The 27,248-nt window shown below is 38.6% G+C and overlaps 1 protein-coding gene across 1 annotated transcript in view; it reads left to right on the top strand.

Annotated features, from left to right (window-relative positions):
- The window catches only part of DSCAM (DS cell adhesion molecule), a 568,075-nt gene that overhangs the window by 257,178 nt on the left and 283,649 nt on the right, over window positions 1-27,248 (top strand). The window contains exon 9 of the mRNA XM_081574158.1: window positions 24,172-24,450. Coding sequence (XP_081430284.1) covers window positions 24,172-24,450 — 279 coding nt within the window. The remainder of the gene's footprint in view (window positions 1-24,171; window positions 24,451-27,248) is intronic.

Genomic DNA, 27,248 nt, shown 5'->3' with positions numbered 1-27,248 from the left:
TGTGGTAATTCATGATTTCAAATGGGAACTTAAGTTCTCTTCATTAATATAATATCTTAATGTGGCAAAAGAAGCCTGATTAAGTGGGAAGTTTCACCATCCCTCTTTTTAAACTATCAAAGAAGCACTCAAGTTTTAATGTGCTTAAAAGTGAAAAGAGAAAGTCATGTCCAACTCTTTTTGACCTCGTGGACAGTACATGGGATTCTCCAGCCCAGAATACTGAAGTAGGTAGTCATTCCCTTCTCCAGGAGATCATCCCAACCCACAGATCGAACCCAGGTCTCCCTCATTGCGGGCAGATTCTTTACTACCTGAGCTACCAAGGAAGCGCTTAACTTAAGTTGCTGTGTTTATTCACCTGACTTGAGGATTCATGCTCTCAAGCTTCCACAGAAGAGAAGTTCTTTACTTTGGTTGGGATGTCAAAATTGAGCTCCACGCTTAGCTGGAGTGCTTGATTCAAACAGGTTTGTCCTGGAGGTAGTTTGCTCTGTAATTTTTCTTCCATTTTGGAAAATGAAGCTGGTACTTCTCTTTATTTAGGGAAACACTTTTTTTTTTTTTACAAATAACATCTCAAACTGCTTTCCTAAGTAGAGGAAAAGAAAAAGAACACATTTTTTATTTTCTATGAAGTCAAAGAATGCAAATTTTTACTCAGTTGAAGTTAAAATTGTAGGAGAAATAATGTTTTGCAATACTCGCTATGCCTGTTAAATGTGAGAACTTCAAGGAGAGACTTAAGTAGAGATGGAAAAGGAAGAAAAAATGACAAGAAAATTACTTACACTTTCTTTGCTTGACACACAGTCAGTCTCTCTGTAAATCTACACGTATGTATGTGCACACATACACACAGTCTGAAAAAAAACTTTGATAGTGTTTAAGTGGTAATGCTTTGATAACATTTTAAATCAGAAAAAACAACTCTCAGTTATTCAAACTCATTCAATATGGACTTCCACAGACACAAGTAATTGTCAAAATATTTAAGTTTAACAGAATTTTGCAGTTTATTTATATGCAATATGTGATATAAATATTTGTGTGTATTACATTTATTTATAAATGTAAAGATATTATAAAGTATTTGTATGTTCTAAAATCTTATATAAGCATTTTTGTATTATATTCATTTGTAGACAGACATAAATAAGTATATCAAATGTATGCCTACATATATGTAAAAAGATGATACAAGGATAGAACCTTAGGAATATAAATAACTTAAAGTTCATCTAGACCAGCATCCCATATGATACTCAACCTGGCCTTTGACTATACTCAAATTTTTTCAGACTGTCTGCACAGGATCCCTGCAGTGCCCCAGTGAGCTCTTAGTCCATTGTGATTCTGCTTGGCCTTGATGATCAGACATTTTTTCCTCCTGTTGAATGCAAATCTGACAGCTTGGAGAACTTCCTCCTTCCCTGTAGAAACTACCAAAAGGTGGGCAGTAGTGAGCCACTGCCCTGCTATCTTTAACATCCTTGTTGGTTCAACTGTGTTGTGTTCAACAAGCCCAGAAACGAGTTTCCTCTGTAAGGACACATGTAAGTGTCAATATTCTTTCACAGAAACACAGTTCTCTAGGAATGGTCTGATGTCTGAAAGAGGGAAAGGAGAGGACCACCTCTACCCTGAAGACAAGACTTTGTTGAAACCCAAGTCCCCACTGTTGAGACATTCCTTTGGGCTCACGAACAGACACCCAGGTGCCAATTGGCCAGATAGGAACTTCATTCTGTTTTGTCAGTATTTGGTTTATCCCACACATTTCTCATCAGTTCATACAGATTCCCTATTTTGTTTTACCTTTAAAAAAAAAAACAAAACTGTTCACCAGTTCTGGTATTATTCTTCCCTATTCCATGCACTCAGTTGCTCAGTCATGTCCAACTCTTTACGATCCCATGGACTGTAGCACACCAGGGTCCTCGCTCCATAGGATTTCCCAGGCAAGATTACGAGAGTGGGTTGCCATTTCCTCTTCCAGGGCATCTTCCTGACCCAGGGATCAATCCAAGTCTCCTGTGTCTCCTCCATTGGCAAGCAGATTCTTTACCACTGCGCCACCTGGGAAGCCCATTCCATAGTCACATATTGATGTTTATTTGATATATTTATCTTAAATCTATTTTCAATGTCCTTTAAGATAGATATGAAAATGTGTATAATAAAAGTAAACACTAGGTTGTCTCCTAGATCTTTGACTGTCTACATGAGTGCTACAATGAATGTTCTTGGAGATGTATCTAGGTGCAATATTAATACTAATATAGGGTAGGAAATAAAATTGTTAGATCATAGAATTTAATTTAATTTCACTAGCACTCTCCAAAATTCCTATACTAATTTATGGTGCCCCCAGACATGTGTGAAAAGTCACATTTCCCTATATCTTTGCCAGTAATTAGTATTATCTGCCTTTCTAATTTTTGAAATATAATGGATGTAGCATTTTGTTTTTTCTTCCATTACTAGTTATATTGAGCATCTCTTTACACTCTTTAGGTTTTTGGGTGTTACATCTATGAATTCTTTTACCCATTTTGTCATCAATCTTCTTGCTGTTTCTTCCTACTTTGCTATAATTCTTTAATATACTTGTGAATCACTTGTTACTGATAAATGGTTGTGAATCTGTTTTCCAAGCTCTCTTGACTCTGTATTTGATTGACTTCATGGGGATCTTGTTTAAGAAGTCTCTGAGCTCACAGAAGATACATCCCTACATTTTTTTTTCTGTATTTGCTCTATGTTGAAATTCCATTGTCTACATTTGTGTCTTCAGTCGACATTGAGGATTATAGGTATAGTAGAAATGGGTGTCCAATTTTTTTATTTATTGATTCAGTCAGTATTTCTAATATCATTTATTAAATGACTCATGCTTTTCACTCTTTTCCATATATTGAGATATCATGGTCAGCGATCTCTTTCATTCTGTGAAATGTATTGACACTTTCTTTATGGATGTTTCATATATTTTAATAAATGTCTGTCTTTTCATATATTTGTTGGGCATAAATTTGTCCATGTTAGATCAAATTTGCTGTTCATTTACTCAGTCGTGTCCAACTCTTTGAGACCTCATGAACTGCAGCATTCCAGGCTTCCATGTCCTTCATTGTCCCCCTGAGTTTGCTCAAACTCATGTGCATTGAGTCCATGATGCCATCCAATCATGTCATCCTCTGTCGCCCCCTTCTCCTCCTGCCCTCGCTCTTCCCCAGCATCAAGGTCTTTCCAAATGAATTGACTCTTTGTGTTAGGTGGCCAAAGTATTTGAGCTTCAGCTTTAGCATCGGTCCTTCCAATGAATATTCAGGGTTGATTTCCTTTAGGATTGACTGGTTTAATAACTGTATTATATCACCTCTCTAGCTTTTCAATTTTTTATTCCTTTCATTGATCAATGATCAAAATGGGTGCTAATATTACCAAATTAAATACCAAATATAATTGATTTATTTATCTTTTGCTATAGTCTGTTATTTTTTGTTTTGTATTATCTGTTATTGGCTTCCTTTGTGGCACAGACAGTAAAGAATTCACCTGCAATGCCAGAGACCTAGGTTCGATCCCTGTGTTGGGAAGATCCCCCTGGAGAAGGGAATGGCTACTCACTCCAGTATTCTTGTCTGGAGAATCCCATGGACAGAGGAGCCTGACAGGCTACAGTTCATGTGGTCACAAAGAGTAGGAAATGACTGAGTGACTTTCACTTTACTTTTACTTATTATCTGTTATGTGATTGAAAACTTGCTCTTGTTGCCTTCTTGTGCCTGGTAGACCTTTTCTGATTTCTCCAACTCCTGCTTTTCTGTAGCTTTATATTTTGTGATGTTGCTTGAGCCAAATATTTAATCCAGTGTGTGTGTATGTGTGTGTGTATGTAAGTAAGATAGATAGGTTTTTGATGCATGTTTAATACAAAAAATGTTTATTTGAAATAATTGTATGTCAATAGTTGTTTTAGTCAGGTTATTTTCTATTTTCCATTTACTCTCTATTTCCTGTTATCTCTCTTGACTTTGCACTGAAAGAGATGGCTCAAATATGGATAATGGTCATAAATATGCTGCAAGCATATCTCTGAGCAAGTGAATGTCCTTGTACTAACTATTCAATTCAGTGAAAGAATTTATTGATTTCCTCGAGAAAGAGCCAGTTGCTCATAATGTGTGTTGATCTGGACAATAAAAACCTTGTTTCTGTAGAACTGAATCTTCCAAGTTGTCTACAAGTGAAAAAAAAAAAAAAACTTGAGCAATTTCACTCTGTCTTTTATTCAAAGAAGCAGAACTTGTCAGCTCAGAAAACCATCTTGTCTGAGCCACATAAGCAGGACATAGAGACTCAGAGAATGGCACTGGTGCAGGGACATGCAGTTGGCCGGAAGTATGGGAGGGCAGTCTACATAATTAGCCTTGCATACATCCATGCTGATGTGAATACTGAGTGGATGGAACATAGACAGATCTTTCATTGGTATATTTTCAGGCATTTCACAATATCCCTTCTTCATTAAATCACTAATTAAATGCTCTGAAATTTGCCAAAATAATTTCATTGACTTAGAGCTTTGTTGAAATACCGTAATTACCTTTATTATATACTTGTCTTCTCTATGACATATTTCATACAAATACAGCCACTTGAAGTCAGATATGATTAATATCCAAGCTTCTAAAGAAGGATAATGTTTCCTAAGTCAAGGTCATGAAAAATACTTCTCATGTAAATACATTGTTATTACTAACAATTCTTGTAAAGAAGCTAATTGGGAAAAGAAGATAAGCTTTAAAATGAATGCCAGTGATTTTGTGAATCTTGGCTGTCCCTGTCATTTAGCCTGGCCTTCATCACCTCTAGTTGGAGTCTTTGGCTTGGCCTGCCTTAATAGTCTATACGAATAAATAAAATAAGTACAGTCCATCTGGATATGTCTTTTCCACTTGGTTTCGTATAACATGAGATGTGTTTCATCTTATTGATGCCATTGTGATTCAAATGTTTTTTCTTTAAATGTTAGAGATGCAAGTTAGTTCGGGTTAATCAGAGAACTACCCAGTTTTATTACCAAGTCTCTATGTAAACATGTTATTGCCTCCAACCAGGGGAAAAGTAATCTGCTTATAACCTCAGTCCAAGGTGACTGTTATTGTTGAATATGGAAATCCTCATGAATTCTGAAGTTGTACATCATTTTAAAATGTTAAAGATACTGTTTCAACAGAATCTGTGTATGCATGCTGAGTCGCTCAGTTGTGTCTGACTCTTTGTGATCCCATGGACTGTAGCCTGAGAGGCTTCTCTGTCCCTGGGATTCTGCAGGCGAGAATACTGGAGTGTTGCCATTTCCTCCCCCAGGGGATCTTCCCGATCCAAGGATTGAACCCACATCTTCTGTGTCTTCTGCACTGGTAGGCAGATTCTTTATCACTGAGCCCCTGGGAAGCCCTTCAACATAATATAGTTATGGGTATAAAACACCTTCTATGAAAATCCTTGAAGAAATGTCTCATACGGTTAAAACTAGACTCACCTCAAAAAAACCACCCAGCTCCTTTCCCCATATCATGCTGCAGGCATCCAGTTGACAAGAGTATGCTGCTGCTGCTGCTAAGTCACTTCAGTCGTGTCCGACTGAGACCCAATAGACGGCAACTCACCAGGCTCTGCCGTCCTTGGGATTCTCCAGGCAAGAACACCAAAGTGGGTTGCCATTTCCTTCTCCAATGCATGAAAGTGAAAAGTGAAAGTGAAGTCGCTCAGTTGTGTCCGACTCTTCGCGATCCCATGGACTGCAGCCTACCAGGCTCCTCTGTCCATGGGATTTTCTAGGCAAGAGTACTGGAGTCGGTTGCCATTGCCTTCTCCGTGACAAGAGTATAAATGATCCATTTTTCTTGAAAGTGCTTTGGAAGGAAATGCTGTCATGTTTCTCATAGCTCATGTTAGTGTTTTATTTCCCCAAATTTCAAGTAGTTTGTCTTTTCTCTTTGTATCTAATATGTATCTTTCCAGCTCATGGAAACAATAGTTCTTGTTTCTCATCATTTTATTTCTACATTATGCCTTAAGGATTTTTTTCCCTAAAATGTTTTAAGTATATTTTCCACCATGGACTTATTCGGTAATTTTAAACATTTTCTTAGTTCCTCTTACCTTTCTACTTATGTTGTCATATTTATGGCTCTATAGTTCTTTTTTCACAATCTGGTAGTCCAAAATAGACATGCTATATAAGAATGACCTTGTTTAAAAATCGTAGTACAAGAGTTTGATACTCTTATCACTGATTTATTCCAAAGTTACACTATCCTTATATTAACTGTGCTACTTGATTGGGTTGTATTTATGAACCCTACCTTTGCTACAGCTTCATCTACTGGAGACCCATTATCCAGTGTATGCAGTATGTGTATGTGCTTGTGTTGTGTGTGTGTGATTTATTTTAATATTTGCCAGGTTTTCTTGTATTTTGTGGCACAGTGGTAAAGCATCTGCCTGCCAATGCAGGATATGCAAGAAACACAGGTTTATCTCTGGTGGATCAGGAAGATCCTCTGGAGTAGGAAATGGCAACCCATTCCAGTATTCTTGCCTGGAAAATTCCATGGACAGAGGAGTCTGGTGGGCTACAGTCCATGGGGTCACAAACAGTCGAACATGACTGAGCACACACACAGAGTCTCGTATTTTTAAGTTAAGTCTTCTGGGATTTCTTGAGTTCTAATTCAGCTGTTGGCATTGAATTCTTCCTCATTTCTTGCTATTTGATATATATATTTACTGAACTCATGAATATGCATAACCCCAAAGACACAGTTCAGTTCGGAACACTGTCTGAACTTGGGACAGGCAAATGAGCAAGACAAACAAGTGAATAAGCAGATTTTTTTTAAGGTAATAAGCAGCAAAAAATGTCAACTATTTTTTCCCTTGCTTTGGTCATCCGTTTTCTGTTCTGCAGAATAAGAGGAAAATACTGATAATCACATACAGCTGGGTCTTATTAAAAGCGAACCCAGCACACATGATTCCCCCAGTGACAATCTAAAATGAATAAAAGCAATTTGGATGGATGTGTGGATGGACAGATGGATGGATGAATAAATGAATGGATAGATAGATGGATGGATGGCTGGATAGATAGACGGATGCAGTATACAGAGACAAGATTACAAACAGACCTGATTTTATTATGAAAAATAGATCAAGTTTTCATTTCAGATGAAGCTAACTGTTGCAGGTTGTGTTCTTCAGGAACAGTCTCTAAGTTGAAGTTCAGTGTGCAGGATGTTTACCAGGGAGTGTCCTTATCATTGATACCTGTGGAAGGAGAGGCAAGGAGAAGGACTGGGCACAGGGAGAAGATGAGTTATAATGCAGGCATATGGCAGCCTCATCTGATTAAGCAGAAGTCTCTGGAGAAAGTGTTTCTTCAAAGTTGTCCTGGGTTTGGGCAAAATTGCCCTCTTCAGTCACTCATTGGATACAGGCCACCATAGACCTCTGCAGCTTGGACATTTTTGAAGTGGCTGATGGCTGTCAGGCCCTGAGGTCACTTGCAGAATCTGGGGCTCATGTCCTTAAAGGAACCTAGGCCATGTGTCTTCATGTACTTCATCCTACCATTTATACAGATGTTAAACAGCTGTAGATATGCATAATAAACACCTTTACCTAAAGAGGTTTTCATTAAATTGCTCCCCCTTTCTGTAATGACATCATCTAATACTTCAAATAAGAACTAAAGACTGTCACAGTGCATGACAGGATCATAATTAGACTAGATCTTTGTCATCAAAAATTTTAATTCAAAGAATGTCTTTGACTTCTATTACTTCTTTAGCTTGTTTATTATTCAGGTAATATCTGTGCATCTACTATTAATGAGATCAAGTAATAATAGGATGGTCACTGCTGACACAGTATTGGAGTCAGTGGGAGGGCTGATGAAGAAATAAGCATAATGCTGGGGGAGGTAGCAACTACCTTGAGAAAGGGAGCACAAGATGAGAAACAGCATGTTTCAGCTAGCTGTAGGAAAACATGGGTAGAGAAATAAGAAAGTCACTGATTTCAAAACAGTGTCATCATTGAAATATATGGGAGCTATTTGGACAGCAGAGGAGATGGATATTTAGCTAGGTCTGGACAGAAAGTCTAGAATCAGAAGACAGTTTCCAAGAGAAATGGAGCTGAGTAACAGAGGGATACACAGCTTGAAAAAAAAAAAAAATCTCCAAAGGAGGTACCAATGCAGTTGAGTTATAACACTTCAAGCTGGTTGGGATGAAATGAGGCCTCATGGGGTGGGGGGACAGAAAGAGGGACAGGATGCAGCCTTCACATTCATAGTCAATGTGGCTGAACCAGAGGGTACTTGCTGTAGGCAAACCTTGAGAGACAGTATCCGATCTTGTAGCGTTTGGTGCCTCCTGCAGGATTCTGAAGGCAGTAACATGATTGAGGGAGAGATTTACAAGAGTGTCTTAGAAAAAGTAATCTGACTGAGGTATGTGAGATGGATTACAGTGTAGCAGGAAAAGAATGAGAAAGACCAATTAGGACAGTATTGAAAAGTTTTAGTAAAAGATGATGATAATGTGCTTAGGAACAAGAGAGCCAGATGCAAGAGATACTGAGAGATGGAGTAACTAGACATCACAGCCCAGGGAGAGAGAGATGAAAGCAGAGAGAGATGAACAGCTAGGAATATCATATTCCATTCCATTCTATTCTATCCTATTCTATATAACACTTATTTAATAACTTTTATTATTCTGAACTTCTTGTGGCTGGGAGATTTTGCTAGAGAATTGAAGGGGAGGCTTGGATGAAAGGGAAAGAGGACACATTTGGGCTGGGATCTGAAATCCTCTGAGACATCCAAGTGAAGATCGTAGCAGACAGCTGAACATGAGTCAGGAAGCTTGAGAAGGAGTTTTGGGTGAAGAGGTAGATGAGGCAGTCCATAGCGTGGAGCTGACACCTGGGAGGGAGGGTGTAGGTGGGACCATCAGAGAAATAGAGGGAGAGGAAGCGAGGCAGGATCACCAAGGGATAGTGTCTCCATTAGGGAGGGGCACAACCCCCTCCAGTATTCTTGCCTGGAAAATCCCATGGGCAGAGGAGCCTGGTGGGCAAGAGTCTATGGGTTGCAAAGAGTTGGATACAACTTAGAAACTAAGAAACTGAGTAAAATAAGGACCACAATTCTACATAGAAAAAAATAATACGCATTAGGAAATAACACCAGAAAATGAAAGTTCCAACTCATTGGAAAAATTACAATATAACCTGAGAAAAGATATATTTTATCATAGCAACATCTACAGCAGATGATGTTCTAACAACAGTAGGACAAGTTCACGGAGATCAAGGACAGTAGGGGTTCATCTCATGTGAGAATTGTGAAGTTCATGTTTGTGGTTTTGCATGTTTATTTCAATTGCAAATAGGCAATTTCAAGTCAAGGCAGGTTTCTTGAATCTAGGACTTTCTGAAATTGGGGTAAATGTGTGTGATTTGGTCCCATTATTGTTTTCTGTCCATGAAGGAGAAGGTTTATCACTTAGAATGAAGCCAGAGCTAGTAACTTCTGAGACACCAGTTTACTGTTTTTGCTGTGACACCTGTCTTAAAAGGTTCTAAGCCTGACAGAGATTTGTGTCCTCCTTTGAGCATGCCTGCAGCAATTCATGGATGTGAACATCTCTACATACACCCAAGCCTCGTACTTAACTTGGCCACAGAAATTTAAATGTGATCATTTCAATTTCTGGCTAAACAATTAACCTGTTTAATTTAGTACATTTTATGTGGTTTGGGCTGTTGCAGATATTCCCAAGACACAGCTCCCTAAAGGAAATTTAGAGATGGACCCAGAAGGCCGTCCTGCCCTCCAGATGGACATGCCTCTCCCCTTCTTTGCCCTTCCCACCCAGCAGTAGCCCCAGAGAACACCCTGCTGGCACACTCCTGCTTTTTATTTCTAGGTCAGTGTTTGGGTGTCAGTTAATATCAGCTCATGTTGAACCCCAAGGGGGCTTAGAAAGTTCAGGAAGGGCTGCAGATGAGCCCATGTTTATGTGCACATCCAGAAGCTTCTGTTTACTTAGCATCTGCTGGCCCCAAACAATGCCCTGCTCACTCCTGCATCAGACCCTCCCAAAGCTCTGCCCTGTGCCCTTCTCCTCTGGCAGGCATGAGCCAAGGACCTGGAGCCTAATTCGTGGTGAGCCAGAAACAGCTCTGGCAGCTGCTGACCCAGAAGTTGCCCAGTTCAGTGTTTCCAATGGCTGTACCTGAATAAGCAAGGCTAGGTCTTGACTTTATCTTCCAACTTGCCCTACCAGCAAGGGGAGAAATGGCTCAGTGGATCCATGAGTTAGAAGTCCGGGGACCCTAGGACATGTGGCATGTAATATGTGTGCATGGAAAGTATTTGTTGTTGGGAGAACATGGATGCAAAGAGTAAAGAATGATGAGTATAGTAATAGATAAATTAGACAATCTCAGAGGGTTTTGTAGACTGGGTGAAAGGTCTTGGAAATTACACTCTAGGACTCCTCAGAGGTTTTCAAGAGGGCTTTGCATTTCAAAACATTCTGCTGATGGATATGTGAGAAATACTTTTCAGAGAGAATAAAATAATTTTTATTTTGGTACAGGTGCGAGATAAGAAAGAACTCTGGCCGCTGAGCTTTTTATTCATCACTTTGGGATTGTCTCATGTGTAACATGTAAAGATATCAAGGGTGCATCATCACCCTTTAAAGGTATTTTCAAAAACTTTTGTGCAATCAAGATATATCAGTATAAGGCCCTATTTATTCCACTAGTTGTGGGAAATAACGAAAAGATAAAAATTGATGTCTCCTGCCTCCTGGGTCATTCTACTTAGGAAACAGCCCTGTACATAGATCTTTCTATTCACATGAGTCATACATTTCATTATAGAATCTTGAACAACAGGCTCTTGGGGTGGATAGAGAAAGATGTTAATGGTGTTGTGTGAACAGAGTGGAGGATTTTGTCACCCAGAGTCAGTGATCTACTTTTCTAGAATCGAGAGCACACTGTAAATTTGCAGAACTGGACAAGAACCAGTCTTATAAGTAGACAGTCCATTAAGCAATGTGCCCAACCCACAAGTCACTCATGTTCATCATCCTTACGGTTTTCAGGCCACAGCTTGTACCTCATGAATGGTTTCTGGATGGTTTCAGAGCCCTGAGTATACTTAGGTTCCAGGCATCCCTGGTGGGCATACAGATCCTGAAATGGGTGTGTAATTGGGACTGGACTCTCAGGGACCAGCCATGGGATTCACATTCCCATAATGGGCAGTGTTAGGAGATGCAATTTTTGGAGATTTTATGAAACACATAAGATGTTATAAAAAAATAAAAAATAAAACCTTCTTAACAGTTGAGAAGAAAGGACTTGTTAAATAGAATAGAAAAAGGAGATGGGAAAATTAAAGTATCTGCAGCCATGACTCAGAAGACTTTGGCTTGAGGCAATCTCTTTGAACAGTCTGATACCGAGAGCTGTCAACCTGAGACTTTTGTATAGAGACTCATGGAGTTCAATTACCACCAGAAATGGAATGGCAAAATGTGGAATTGATGAAATTATATATGGCAATGGAAAAAGAGCCTCACATGTCTCAACGTGCATGTAATGCATTTGATTTTCCCAGTGAATTATGGGCCTTGGGACAAAAAGAGGAAAAAAAAAAAGAATTAGGAAGAGGAAAAGAGGAAGGATGCTAAAGTGAGCTACCTCTGTGTACCACCTGGGCTCCGAGGGTGCATGTTACATAAAGCCCACTGCTGACACTCTTATGAATTGTTTCAACATCATTGTTTTACATGTGAAGAAATGGAATCAGAGAGTTAAAAAATAAAAAACTGGGTCAAGGACTTCTCTGGTGGTTTAGTGGTTAAGAATCCACCTGCCAATGCAGGGGAGGCAAATTCAGTCCCTAGTCCAGCAAGATTCCACTTGCCTTGAGACAGTGAAGCCTGTACACCACAATTACTGAAGCCCACATGCCTAGAGCCCATGCTCAGCAACAAGAGGAGCCACCACAGTAAGAAGCCCATGCACCATAACTGGAGAGTAGGGGTCCTACTCTCACACAACTAGAGAAAGCCTGTGCCCAGCAAGGAAGAGCCAGTACAGCCAAAAATAAAATAAATGAATGAATGAAAAAAGAAAACTGTATCAAGATAACACTGCTAAAACTACCCAAGATTGGCCAACACACAACTATGTTTCTTTTAATATGCTGTACTCTCCTCGGGGTGGGGTTGGGGGAGAGAAGTAAAAATCGTTTTGTACCCTCTGAAAAAGAATATACAGTTAATTTTTGAGGGGAAAGACACAGAAATATATGCCTGATTTAATGTTCTTGCTATGCATTTAGAAAGAACAAGAGCCTAGGTTAACATTTAGTCTAAATTAACAGAGCATTCAACAGCTCTGCCTTAGAGAATGGAACCCACACCATTATGTAGAATGAAATCCACAAACCTGGTAAGAAGTGATATTGAGCAGATAATTACAAATTTTACATAGGAAGGATATATGAAAATCTGCTTCAGGTTGCATTCATAATTTCTGCTCCTATAATGTGCTAATGTTTCATTATCAATAAGATTCAGAGAATTTACCTTAAAAAATGATGCAATGAATCTGATAAAGTAAGTGATGTGCCTAAAGCAGGTGATTTGACTTCACCAAAATAATTATAAGAGGTTTAGAACTATTTGGTTTACTTTTTTCCTCCAATTTTATATCTTATGAATGAAAAATATAAGATATTGGACACTTTCAAATATTTCTGAGCATTTTCTACAGAAGACTTGTGTTTCATGACTGAAGCAGAAGAGACAATGTACATAGTAAGTGACATGATTGACACATAGGTTCTTAAAATTTAATTTGCATTAAAAAAGTACATCCCAATGTAATGTGGCAAGTGAAACAAGAAGTCACAAAGCTAATGTTGGCATTATTCTTGGAAAATGACTTTTCCCTTGAACTAAATCTTTCCTTTCATCATGTAAAATTTTGACTATTTTGGATAGCTTTTTAAAGAATAAATATTTTCTGAAATATTTTAGATATTATCTTTTCCCCATTTAGTATATTAACAATAGCTTATGAATCAGAGTCTTAATTATGCACTATGATATCGTATTAACTGCAGAAACGCTGGCTGTTAAGAGCAGGGTGCCCCAGCACAGACTGTCCGCCAGCTGCTATGTGTGTTGGTTGCATCTGCTCTTTATAGTTTATGCTTCGTTTCTGCCTGACATTTACCTTACCTATTGTGGTTTCTTACTGAGCCCTTGTCAATATGTCAGTTCTCAGCAACTGGTTTAGACCAAGAAATGAGATAATAAGAGTGCTACAAAAGTTTAAAATACAATGTTCAGAGTGAGGGATTGTCCTCTGAGTGACATGAGTAAGGGTTAGTGCCTAGGCTTTCTTTTTTATTATTATTAACATGAAGAGCCAGCTCATTGGAAAAGACCCTGATGCTGGGGAAGTTTGAAGGCAGGAGGAGAAGGGGACAACAGAGGACGAGATAGTTGGATGTCATCACTGATTCAATGGACATGAGTTTGAGCAAGCTTCGAGAGATAGTGAAGGACAGGAAAGCCTAGTGTGCTGCAGTCCATGGGGTTCCAAAAAGTGGAACAAGACTGAACGACTGAACAACAATTGGAGTATAATTGCTTTACAATGTTGTGTTACTTTCTGCTGTACAACAGCATGAATCAACTATGTGTATACATATGTGTTCTCCCTCTTGGACCACCCTCCTGCCCCTGCATCCCACCCATCACAGAGTACTGAGCTGAGCTCCCTGTGCTATACAGCATCTTGCTACTACCTATCTATTCTGCATATAGTGTGTGTGTATATATATATATCCCATCTTACCCTCCTCTGCCCGAGTCCACATGTCCATTTTCTACATCAGAGTCTCTATTCCTGCCCTGCAAATTGGTTCATCTGTGCCATTTTTCTAGATTCCACAAATGTTGCGGTCCTTTAATGGACCGGAATCTGGTGGTCTGGAGTTGACGATAAGAAAGTGAAAGAGAGAAAGAAGCTAATATTCCCTGGTTTACACAGAGAAACAATAAAACCCTAGGACAGGGCTTGCACCACTCACAAAGGCACAGGGCGTCCTCTCGAGGAGGACTTGAAAGCCCAGGCAAGAAAGTGAGCTCGGCGGGTTTCCACACTCCAGAGAATTGGCCAGAAAGAGAGAGAGAGAGAGAGAGAAAGAAAGACACGGGACCCAAGCTCTGATGGAACAAGGGTGCTTTAATGATCTTTCTGTGAGTATATATAGGCTGTTGTACAAGGAATTTCTTTTGACAATGATAAAGAGCAGAAAACCAAACGTACAACAACTGTTATCAAGGGAACAAGGGATTAACAATGGTCATAAGGGCAGGAGACAATCCATGTCTCATGACTAAGCAGTTTTGTCGTAAGGAGAATGTTTACTGAAGGAGATTCATGCATGTGTTTTCATCCTATGACCTCAGTCCTGGGAGCAGCTTGCCATTCCACTTGTTCCTGTTGCCAGGAACTGATAAGGAACAGAGGCTTTATGAGAGACAGAAAACAGCACACAGGAATCCTCCTGTTAAATGTTTCCTGACAATTCCCCCTTATTTATTTATTATATTTGTAAAAAGGGTCCTGACCATTTGAATTTGCTTAGTTTTAACAATTTTTGCATAAAGGCAATGGTCAACACCAAATATAACTGTCAAGACAATCACCAAAGTTACAGTTCCAGACCCGATGCTGTGAGTAATGCTCTGAAACCATCCACGTGGGTCTAGCCCAGATAGTTGATCAGCTAGTTGTTCAGCTAAAGTTTCCAAATTAGTGGAAGAGGGCAGACTTTTAGAAAAGGTCTCAAAGATTTATTTTTATAATAATTGTACATTCAGAGAGGTCTTATCATGTATGTTTTGTAAATGAAAATTGATTTGTTCCCAGTTGTAGGCACTACGATTGAATTGAAGAGGAGTAACACAAAATTGAGTAGAATTCCAATCACATTTTAGTATCACTTGTTTGTGTATGTCTATTGATTGATCTCTAACCCATTTGATGGTTGTTTTTAGTTTCTGTATTTCATCTTGAATATCCTCATCTATCTGAGCCTGAGTGGGCCACATAGTATGAGCATCTTTAGTCCAATTTTGGGTAAAATTGTGTGTTTGAATTGAGGTTTGTAAAGCAATGCCAGCAATGGCGCAGTGGTGCAAATATCTATTAATCCCAAAATGCCAAGAATCAGCCATCCAATGAATCATTTAGATCACCAGAGCAGATTAGTAAGTAACCAGGAAGCAAGTCCAGCCATGGGACCTTCTTCCCAGGGCGGTTGGAGATTTATTGGTAACCACAAATTACATCGAGATTGAAGAATCTAAAGGGAATCATTTCTTAAGGAAATAGAAAAGTTAAGACAAGTATATAATTTGCAATTTATACAAGTTACAGAATATAAAGTCTTACTGAATTGTAAGTTTCCTATAGCTACAACAAAAGGAAGTGGAACACAGGCTTGTATAAAATATGATTGATTATAGTGAAAGAAATAATTACTATGATTATGACTGGTCCCTGTGGAATGTCCGGTCCAAGTCCCAAGTTCTTCAGTGCTTGCAGCAAGTTTCCAGATGTCCCATTGTTGAGGCCCAATCTGTTTTTCGAGGTTGGGGGGGGGTGTATTCCACCATCAAGCCACTCAAGAAGTCCTTTGTCATGGTAATGCTCCATCGTAATGTTAGTAACCTTCCGTGCTACTTGAGTAGCATAGTCACGCACAGTGCTGTTAGTATCATCTGAGCAGTTAGATAACCACATACCATGGGGTCCTCAATCGACAATTGTATGATTAGCCACAAACATTAATTTTTCTGATTTGGCTTGACATTTGTCCCAACGAACAGGAGTATATTTAAAGTTCTTATAAGTAAACCCTTTGCATAATGTTCTTTGTTCTTTCCCTAACTCTTTCCCTAAAGTTTCAGTAGTATAAACATGGTGCACAGACAAAGAAAGGGCAGTAAATAATCCAAGCAATGTCCGAAAGTCCTCTTTTGGAAGCAGGACGAAAGCCCAAGTTTGTCGGCTAATGTTTATGCACAATTCTGCTGGGCCCATGTACAAAGGAAAGACTTCATAACCTAGAGAAATATTAATTAGTCTTCCCTCCTCCTCAGGGCATGAGGGCCTCTTCACGCTCCAAGGAGGAGGCATATGTATGGAGTCATTGGTTGATACTATTGGTCCTTTCTCTGTCCATTCTACAACCTGTAGTAAAGGGTGGTTGGGTATGTAAGCCCAGTAAGTATGATTAGTTAGTTCAGCTCGAGCGGGGGACGCAAAAGCAAGCAAAGCAAACATAGCAAAAAAAATGTTTTCAGAACTCCGAGGCATTCCCTGTTGAGAAACCAGATTTTCAGCTTGATTAGTAAGGGTTTTTATTTGTCCCCAAGAGGGGAGATTATAAGATTGATGCCGCCGAGGGTGATGCTTTCTGAAGATCTTTAGAGCCTCCATGGCCTGTATTGGAATTTCTTCCTCCCAGAGTTTTTGTTATTTCATCTCTGTTTTGAATGCTGGGGACCCCCTTGGGTCGAATCTTCCAAAGAGGAAGCCATGTGAGTTCGTTGGATCCCTCTGGAGAAATACAAGCATACCCCTTTCCCCGTAAGATTAATTTCCCAGATTTCCATTGATACCAAATGGGCAGAGGAAGGAATGTGTCCTTCAATGCCTCAAAATGTTTTTCTGCTTTTGTCAAAATATCTCCTTGCAGTAAGTTTAAGAAATTTAAAACAAATAAAGCTGTATTAGCAATAGTTATAGGCTTAAAGAATATATTGCATTGGAATCTAGTAAAATCTGCTTTGGCTAAGGAAGATAGAAGTGTTCCTGTGTATTCCTCCTTTTGTAATTTTTTTTTTTTTGTAGTTTCAGTGTGTGATGTGCTTGTTTAACTATGTCTTGTGTTTGTGGATTATAAGGAGTGTCTGTAATCTGTTTAATAGGGAATTAATGTAAAAATTGTTTGAACTGCCTAGAAATATAGACAGGGCCATTGGCCTCTTTTTATAGAATTAGGTGTTCCATTCTTACAAAGCAAGCTAACAGGTGGGTTATAACATGTTGTGTAGTTTCACCTCGGAGAGGTGTGGCCCCTATAAAAGAAGAATTTGTATCAATTGAGACATGTAAGAAGGAAGAGGAAGAAAGTTCAGGGCAATGAGTTACATCTATTTGCCATAGTTCATTGGGGGGTTGTAATCTTTGAGAACTGATATCTTGTGTAATGGGTCCAAGATGTAGGGGCAAGTAGAGCAATTATTAATTTTTTTTAACAGGAAGAAAAAATCAAATTTTAAATTGGCACCAGCTTATATTCATTGTGAAACAATAGTTATTAACTTAGTCAAAGTAACAGTAAAAGATTTCAAAGGAAGTTTAATGTCTTAAGAAACTTGTATTATGTATAAAATTCTCTTCCACTTGCCACAAACCTTTTTTCACTTGCTATAAACCTTTTTATATTTTTGTATTCATCACTCTATTTGCCCATTCAGAGAACAGCCATTTGTAAGTTTTAGATGTATTTCCTTTTTCTTTAATAGAATGTAATTCCATTCCTTATACCGTTTTATTAAAAACATACATTTTACTTTTCTTTAGAAACCATAAACTGTCTTGTATATTAGCATTTTATAGATTGGTGAACATAAATACCAGTTTTAATTTTTTTAATAGAGTACATCTCAGGAGGCATCAAACATACTTATTAATAGTTCAAAATCTCTTTAGTTTTTCTGTAAGAAAAACATTCTGTAAGAGAAAGTTAGTGTTCAGTAATTAATGTTTTAAAATCTTACTTTATTTGGAAATGACCTAGCTATTCAATAAACTTTTATCGTTTAGTTTAGTACAACTCTAGAAAGTTAAGTTACCCCAACCCTAAGAGATTATTTTAGACAGACATTTCTAAACTATAATTATTTTCAATAGAGTTTATCTAAAGGTTTTCATCTCATTTATATATATATATATATATATATATATATATATATAAAGAGTTACTTTTTTGTTGACAAATTTAGTTTACTTTAAACCTAGGCACAATAAAAGTATTACACAATGTTGATGACTTAAGACATGTCTTAATTAGATTAGCAAACAAACATTGATGTTAGATATTTAATATTGAATATTTTTTCAGTTCATGTGAATTTGAATTTAAATAGAGCTCATTTATAAATTAACTTCATATTATCCAAAAACAAAGACACACACTGAGACACAGATAAATTTAGATAGACAGACAGACATGGTTTTCTGCTTGAAATTTAAAATATCTTTTTGCCCCATCATTTTTGTTGTTGTTGTTTGAGTTCTACCAATTTGTTTATGGCTGGAGTCCCAGATAAAGTGGGCTGTGTATCCCAAGGACATGATAAAAGTTAACTTCAAGTTTTTTCCCAGGCCTGTTTTTGTTTACCAGACAGAATTGGATCTCCAAAAAAGTATTTTAATGAGTCAAATTTTTCCTAACTACACGTGTAAGAAGAACCAGTTTTGCAATTTTTGGTAAATATGAGTATGTGCTAAGGAGTTATCATTATTATCCAGAAAATTATTGCCAGTTTTGGTGTCAAAAAGTGTCTCAGGAGAGTTGTTGTCAGAATCATTTGTTTCAGGCAAAGGAGAGACTTTTGGATTTGCCCCTGTCGGCACAGGAAGACCATTTGGAGCAGCCGGGCCAGGGCTTGTAGGAAAATTCTGAAATATTTTATGTTGTTCTAATTGGGCCTTTTGTAAAGTTTCATCATCTAATTCATATTCATGTAACAAGTGTTCTGTCTGTTGTCGAATATTGTGAGGGCTAGAATTACCTTGAAACGGCGGCATTACAGCTTTAATGAGAGCCCATAGGGGCCAGAAATCAATTGGAATATTCTCTCCCTGCCCGGCAGCTCGTTCAACATTTTCTCTGACCCAGTGCCAAATTTCTAAATCAAAACTGCCTTCATTAGGGAACCAGGGAATATGCTCGACTACTGTTTGAAGGCAACCTTCTAATCATTGGTGTGAAACCAAAAGTCCCTGAACTTTAAACAAATGGTGAAGTAAAGTAGAGAAATGATGGGGCTTTCCTGCCGTTTGACCCATGTCTTAGTACTTGCTGACCTCAATCGGTCCCAACCTCAGTAGGTCCAAAGTCACTCCATCTGAAATGCCACGTATACCAGGTCCCCGTTCGGGCACCACTTGTTCTGGTCCTTTAATGGACCGGAACCTGGTGGTCCAGAGTTGACGATAAGAAAGTGAAAGAGAGAAAGAAGCTAATATTCCCTGGTTTACACAGAGAAACAATAAAACCCTAGGACAGGGCTTGCACCACTCACGAAGGCACAGGGCGTCCTCTCGAGGAGGTCTTGAAAGCCCAGGTAAGAAAGTGAGCTTGGTGGGTTTCCACACTCCAGAGAATTAGCCGGAGAAAGAGAGAGAGAGCGTGAGAGAAAGAAAGACACGGGGACCCAAGCTCTGATGGAACAAGGGTGCTTTAATGATCTTTCCTGGGAGTATATATAGGCTGTTGTACAAGGAATTTCTTTTGACCATGACAAAGATCAGAAAACCAAATGTACAGCAACCATTATCAAGAGAACAAGGGATTAACAATGGTCATAAGATCAGGAGACAATCCATACCTCGTGACTAAGCAGTTTTGTCATAAGGAGAATGTTTACTGAAGGAGATTCATGTATGTGTTTTCATCCTATGACTTCAGTCCTGGGAGCAGTGTGCCATTCCACTTGTTCCTGTTACAAGGAACTGATAAGGAACAGAGGCTTTATGAGAGACAGAAAACAGCACACAGGAATCCTCCTGTTAAACGTTCCTTGACAGATAAATATGAATTGCTATATGAAACTTGTTTTTTCTCTTTCTGACTTACTTCACTCTGTATGGAAGATTCTTGTTCCATCCACATGTCTACAAATGACACAATTCCACTCTTTGTTTATGGCTGAGTAATATTCCTGGGCTTTCTGACATTTGTTTTCACTGCTTTGGAGCCTTTATTTCCAGCAGCGTCACTTTATGGATAAACATTCTGAAATTTATTCCTGAAATTACAATTACATGTCCTGGAGTTCTATAAACCAATGAATTACAGATATTTTAGAATTATGGAAAGCATGAATTTTTAAAAATGGATTATCCTGTAGCTATTCTTTTTTTATATAGCCAATTGATTTTTTTATGTATCATGGTTTTTAATTCCTCAGAGAACTCATTACTACACATTTTTTCCTATTTTAATTTTTTTATTTATTTTTTAATTAGTTTATTTTAATTGGAGGCTAATTACTTTACAATATTGTAGTAGCTTTTGCCATACATTGATATGAGTCAATCATGTGTGTAGCTACTTCTTGCCTCCATTCTTTGAAAGTAATATTCACATGCCATTTTTCTATGCTGTGACTTTCTTTTGCTATGAAGAAGACACTCCTATATTTAATACGTATTTACAGCCTACACCCCATATTGTTTTCTTATTAAATAGATAGGTCAAAAGGTATCTATCTTATCTTTCTTTCTTGGTCTGAGGTTTAGAAAGTAAGTCCTTATCTATTTCTTTCCTCTCCCTATTATAACTGATAAGAAAGCTGGAGTCCTTTACTTTGTCCATTTATGTTTCACTTAAGTGTTCTGTTGTTTTTTGTTTTTTTTTTTTTAATTCCCCTTCAGTAAAGGCCTGGTGCAAGGCAACCAATTCAGGTTCATGTGAAGTTCTGTTAACCCCTATGTTAACTTATTCACTGCTCATAACAGCACCCCTCCCCCTGTTTTACAAATAAGGAAACTGAGGCACAGAGACAGTGCTAATTGCTAAGTCATGCAGGACTCATTATCACTCTATGAACTGTAGCCTGCCAGGCTCCTCTGTCCATGGGATTTTCCAGGGTACTGGAGTGACTTGCCATTTCCTTCTCCAGACTAAAATGACACAGCTGGAATTAAACCCAGGGAGCCTGGCTCCAAATTTCGTTTATCTTAGAAAAATGATCTCCAGTTCAGATAAGAAGCACCCAGCCAACAATGGGTGCCTAGGTTCATCTGAGAAGACTCAACTAGGTTTCTGTGTGTAAGAAACCAAAGAATTATCTTGGAAAATTACTGGCAAGGTAGTCTTACCTAACAGCTTACATCTGGAGAGTCCTTATGCTAACAGGATGTTTGGGAAGGAATAAACTATAGTCTTTGTTGAGAAACATGGACTTAGAAAGGGAAAAGAGAAGAAAGAATACTCTATGAGACTTAGGCAATGTCTGGGAAGATTGTAACCCCACAATATTCAGCCAGTGAGGAACTGGGGAGAGATCTACGCTCCAGAGGATAAAAGTGCTTGCTATAATGTCCCAGGTGTGCCTGCCCATCAGACACCACATCTTTCGAGACCATCATTAAAAGCCTTGCTTTCACTGTGTAAAAACAAACAAAAAGAAACCAAAGAAGAGGAAATGTAGTTACTTTTTATTTTAAAGATGTCAATTTATTATATGTTAATATTTACATGTGGAATAAACATCTGTGACACTTGGGGCAAGATTTAGAGAAATACAAACACTCTTGGTACAGCTTGGCACTTTCCCCACCTCATGACAACCATGAACAAACCGAGTATAATTCAGCTTGATCTAAACAGGTTGTAGGCTGTCAATACTTATTAAATATGAGAATGTCTTCTTACAGAAGGAAAAATTTACAGGGTAGAGAGTGTTAGTCACTCAGTCATGTCTGATTCCTTGCGACTTCATGGACTGTAGCGCCAGGCTCCTCTGTCCATGGAATTATTCAGGCAAGAATACTGGAGGAGTAACCATTCCCTTCTCCAGGGGATCTTCCCAACCCAGGGATCGAAACTGGGTACCTTGCACTATAAGCAGATTCTTTACCATCTGAGCTACCAGGGAAGCCTGTACAGGATAAAGGGCTTCATTTTTCAGGAACAGAGGCAAGGCTTAGCTACAGAGGAATCAGAGTGTAAAGAGAAAACAGAAAAAAAAATCCATACTACCTACATTTCTAAAATAGCACTAGCTCAATGGTTTATAATCACCAGGTAGAACCCATCCTGAGATTTTTGTCTCTTAGCATCAGACCAACTTGTTGCAGACCCAAAGTTCTATTAATAACTTTACATTGAGTATCCACAGCAGTTTTAACACTGAATATGGTTGTCTGTACCTTTGGCTGTTTGTTTGTTTACTTGCTTGTTTCTCTGGTAAGGTCTAACTTGAGCCACCTGCTTACTGACTCTGGCTGTATTTGCAATTCTGAGTTCTAACTTCCTACCTCCTCTAGAAGCATGTGTGTGTGTGTGTGTGTGTGTGTGTGTGCTTAGTCGCTCAGTCATGTTCAACTCTGCAATCCCATGGACTGTAACCCACCAGGCTCCTCTGTCTATGGGGATTCTCCAGGCAAGAATACTGGAGTGGGTTGCCATGCCTCCTCCAGGAGATCTTCCCAACCCAGGGATCAAACCCATACAGTAGTAGTAATAATAATATTAAATAACAGAAAAGCCACTGCTATACTTTGTTAACATCAGCAGCCTATGACTATGCATGCATGACAGCTCTACTGGATAGAGATGGTATATCATGTTCATTGCTGTCTGACGTACTGACATACAGTGCAATATTGAGCACATACTAGCTGCTCAAAAAATACTTCTATGGTGAATGAATGAATGACTGGTTTCCATTCAGTTGTTTCTTAGCTGGATTCCTTACATCTCTCCTGAGTTGATAATGAAATGAAACTATGACTGATTTAATGAATAAATTCTGCAGACATCCTGCTATTTAATAATTTCATTTTATGAAATCACCTAGTATAATAAGTGGCTTACATTAAGTTATTATAGGCTTAAAATCTTAATAATCTATGAATAACTACCCCCAGAAGACTGACAGGAAGAGCACATTTGTTAGCTTGTCCATGACCTCATGACCAATAAGTGACCAAGGTAGAATCCAAAATTGGCTCCTCTGGTGATATTTTGACCATTTTATGATGCTGATACCCTGTGAGGCCATCTAGGAAGCTGCCAAGAAGAATGGCCCTAAGTCAAGGAGGAAAAATAAGAGTGTATTAGAGAAATTAAATGAAAACAGAGCATTCCAGATCGAGTGTGGCTGTGTCCATGGCTGGCTGAGCCGAAGGTTATAACCTTATCTTCAGTAGCAGCACATCTCCTCAACTCATAAAACTAGCCATGGACCAGTTCATAATATAAGATCATGGGCAAGGAATGTGCAAAATTAAGGAGGTACAGAGTAAACTCAATGGACATGAATCTGAGCAAACTCTGGGAAATAGTGAAAGACAGGGAAGCCTGGTATGCTACAGTCCATGGGGTCACAAAGAGTCAGACACAACTTAGTGACTGATAATAACAAGAACTGAGTAACTGTGCAATTATCCTAACATAAACATTTTAAATTAACATTTGCTATTGGTTGAATGTTGGATATTTAAAAAGTGTTTAATAATAAAACTGAAATCTCTTTCTTCAATAGACTTAAAGTATGTTTACTAACAAGACGTGGAATGGATTGAAGGGAAAAGAGTAATTGTAAAGTTAGTATTAGCAAGGCAGGAAAGAAATCTCTTGAACACATCATTTTTAAAAGCTTCTAAGAGAAAGCCAACCCCAAAGCCCTCTTTCAAGGCATTTACACTGAAAAATGTAGAACCTGAAGTATTTCCTTTAAAAAATGATTATTGAATTTAAAACATTTTATCAAAATAATTAGATTAAGCATATTTTCTGAAGTATTAATACAAATTAATCCATGCTTATAATTTATAACAATAAGAAAATTCAAATGCCCTATTTCAAATCTTCTGCTAGTTCATATATTTGTATGCTGTAGCAGTGATTTGTATTGCTTTTTCAATGTCATGCAAGAGGGTTAAAGAAAAGAGAATGTAGAGTAATAACAGTTCATAACTATCTTTCCTCTATTACTTTTTCTTTTCTTTCAGTTCCACCCTTTATCCAGCCTTTTGAATTTCCGAGATTCTCCATTGGACAGCGGGTCTTCATCCCGTGTGTTGTGGTCTCAGGGGACTTACCCATCACCATCACCTGGCAGAAAGATGGCCGGCCAATCCCAGCAAGCCTCGGGGTGACCATTGACAACATTGACTTCACAAGCTCCTTAAGGATTTCCAATCTTTCCCTGATGCACAATGGGAATTACACCTGCATAGCCCGCAATGAGGCAGCAGCTGTGGAGCACCAAAGCCAGCTAATCGTGAGAGGTGAGGAGGCACAGAGGATGCGTGGCATCTATGCAGTCAAATTCAATAACGCTTGTCAATGGTGTTTACTTGAAATATTAAAAGTAACTAAACTTCCCATTCAAACACACACACACACAGCTGTAGGAACCAACTATGAACTCCCCTAAACTCCAAACCAAGGTTTAATTGATATTTACCTAAAATATGAAGTTTTAAAAATTAGCCAAGAAGAAATGTGTGAATGAAGATGTGGGGTCCACGGGGTATATTTCTTGAAATAGGGCTTCCCTACATTAACCTAGTGATATTTGAGACCCAAAGCTCATGAGCACATGCTGTGTTGAATTTACTTTATAGCACTTTTTGTATTATCATTTAGACTGATGGTTTTAAAAATAATATTTGTCAAAGCCACATATCACAGTTTTTCTAAAGTCAAAATGTATAAGGTAGCTTTTATATGTTTTTGTTTTCTAGTTTCTAAAATGTAGTTTTCTTTTCTTCCTCATTTCTGTTGAGCATTAAATCTCTCATTATTTGGGGAGGGTATTGAAACATCTATTAAATTAAGTGAAGTATGGCAAAATTTTATGAAAAAATTGAAAGAAGGTAGTTTAATTTGCAGAAAATTTTTCTAGGGCTCTCAATGAACCTGAAATGTAAGCTAAAATCTCATTTCATACCTCTGCCCAAGTCTCCCAGTTCTCATTAAGGTTCACGTGCATTACCTGCAAAATGAGAAGCTAGTGTTCTCCAGTGTCTGTGGAGCATGGATGTTCTGTGATTTCATGATTCTTCTAGAAGTGTATGTGTTCATCTACCCATACAATACTCACTCACATTGCAGAAGTAATTGTATGAAATTAAAGATTTATATTAATGTTGACTATTTGCATTTTGGGGCTTCACAGGTTATACTAGTGGTAAAGAAAGTGAGTGAAAGTCTCTTAGTCATGTCTGACTCTTTGTGACCCCTTGGACTGTAGCCCGCCAGGTTCCTCTGTCCATGGGATTCTCCAGGCAGGAATACTGGAGTAGGTTACCATCCCCTTCTCCAGGGGATCTTTCTGACCCAGGGATTGAACTGAGGTCTCCTGCACTGCAGGCAGATTTTTTTACAGTCTAAGCCAAGAATCTGCCTGCCAATGCAGGATTTTAAAGTTCCCTAACACAGGGCTCGGAGAAGGCAATGGCAACCCACTCCAGTACTCTTGCCTGGAAAACCCCATGGACGGAGGAGCCTGGTAGGCTGCAGTCCATGGGGTCGCGAAGAGTTGGACACAACTGAGCAGCTTCACTTTCACTTTTCCCTTTCATGCACTGGAGAAGGAAATGGCAACCCACTCCTGTGTTCTTGCCTGGAGAATCCCAGGACGAGGAAGCCTGGTGGGCTGCCGTCTATGGGGTTGCACAGAGTCGGACATGACTGAAGTGACTTAGCAGCAGCAGCAGCAACACAGAGCTCTCATCACAGTTATCAAAAGGGATGGATTCCATTATCCTCAGGACAGTCAGTAGATCTGAGCAGACTCTTTCCTGAGCTGTAGATTCCCAAGTCCTTGCTCAGACCTTGCACCTGGTCTCCATGACACTTCTCCTTCCTTTCTGCTGAAAAGTAAAGCCCATTCTGGCTAGTTGGCAACAGAATAAAGTGAAGCATACTTAGAATTCATATGAAGAAACCAACTTTGTATTTGTGAAAAAGAGTTTCCCTGAGTAAATCAGAACATCTACCTTCAGTTAGATACAAACCAAAGGCACAAATGGCCTTATACTAATAAAATTAGGAGCAATGATTTTTTTCCCCAGTTTTGAGGATACATAAACATGGGAGCTGCTCTGGTACTGCTTCCCAAATGCTTTCTTATGAGAAGAACTGACTCTCACTACCATTTGAAAGGTCAAAACAGGGAGTACATCAGCCTGACTCCGATATAATCTGCTCTGAAGGATCCGGGTCAGAGAAGAAAAATGCTAGGTGAAAATGTACACGAGTGTTCTGTGAATCACTTGGCTTTGCAGGAAAGGCAAGTGAACTTTTTGACCAAGGCAAAAGTCAAGTGACCTGGAATTGAGCTCAGCCAATCAAGATAATGCAGTTGATCACAATCTGATTAGTGTCTCTCTATGGCTGTTTTTAAAAATATGTTAAATAAGCTTCTGTGAAATTAACATTGAATCACTAGTTGGATAATATAGCCCTGAGAAAGAAGAAGTGCTTTACAAGTAGGTCAGTAGCTGGAGAAATAGTCAAGGATGAAATGATGTGGGGCACTGGTTTTCAGTCTGGACTTCACTATGAAATCTCCTGAGAGATTTGAGAAAACACTGATGACTATTTTCTAGTCCTAACTAAACACAAGTAAATCACCATCTCAGGGAGCAGATCCATCTCCCAAATCTCTAGGGCATTATTCTTTCTTTTTTTTAATTCAAAAATCATCTGTTAATGATTCTTGAATTATGTCACATGTTTAAATTACCTGGGGAGCTTTAAAAAAAAATGCCTGATGTCACATTTGAATCAGTTCTAATGAGGTGGATGAAACTGGAGCCAATTATACAGAGTGAAGTAAGCCAGAAAGAAAAACACCAATACAGTATACTAATGCATATATATGGAATTTTAAAAGATGGTAATGATATCCCTATATGTGAGACAGAAAAAGAGACACAGATGTATAGAACAGTCTTTTGGACTCTGTAGGAGAAGGCGAGGGTGGGATGATCTGAGAGAACAGCATTGAAACATCTATATTATCATATGTGAAACAGATTGTCAGTCCAGGTTCGATGTATGAGACAAGTGCTCAGGG

The sequence above is a fragment of the Giraffa tippelskirchi genome, chromosome 2, assembly GCF_054371585.1.
Source record: "Giraffa tippelskirchi isolate mGirTip1 chromosome 2, T2T-mGirTip1v1.2.pri, whole genome shotgun sequence".
Lineage (NCBI taxonomy): Eukaryota > Metazoa > Chordata > Mammalia > Artiodactyla > Giraffidae > Giraffa > Giraffa tippelskirchi.
This window is presented reverse-complemented; position numbering and strand designations above follow the sequence as displayed.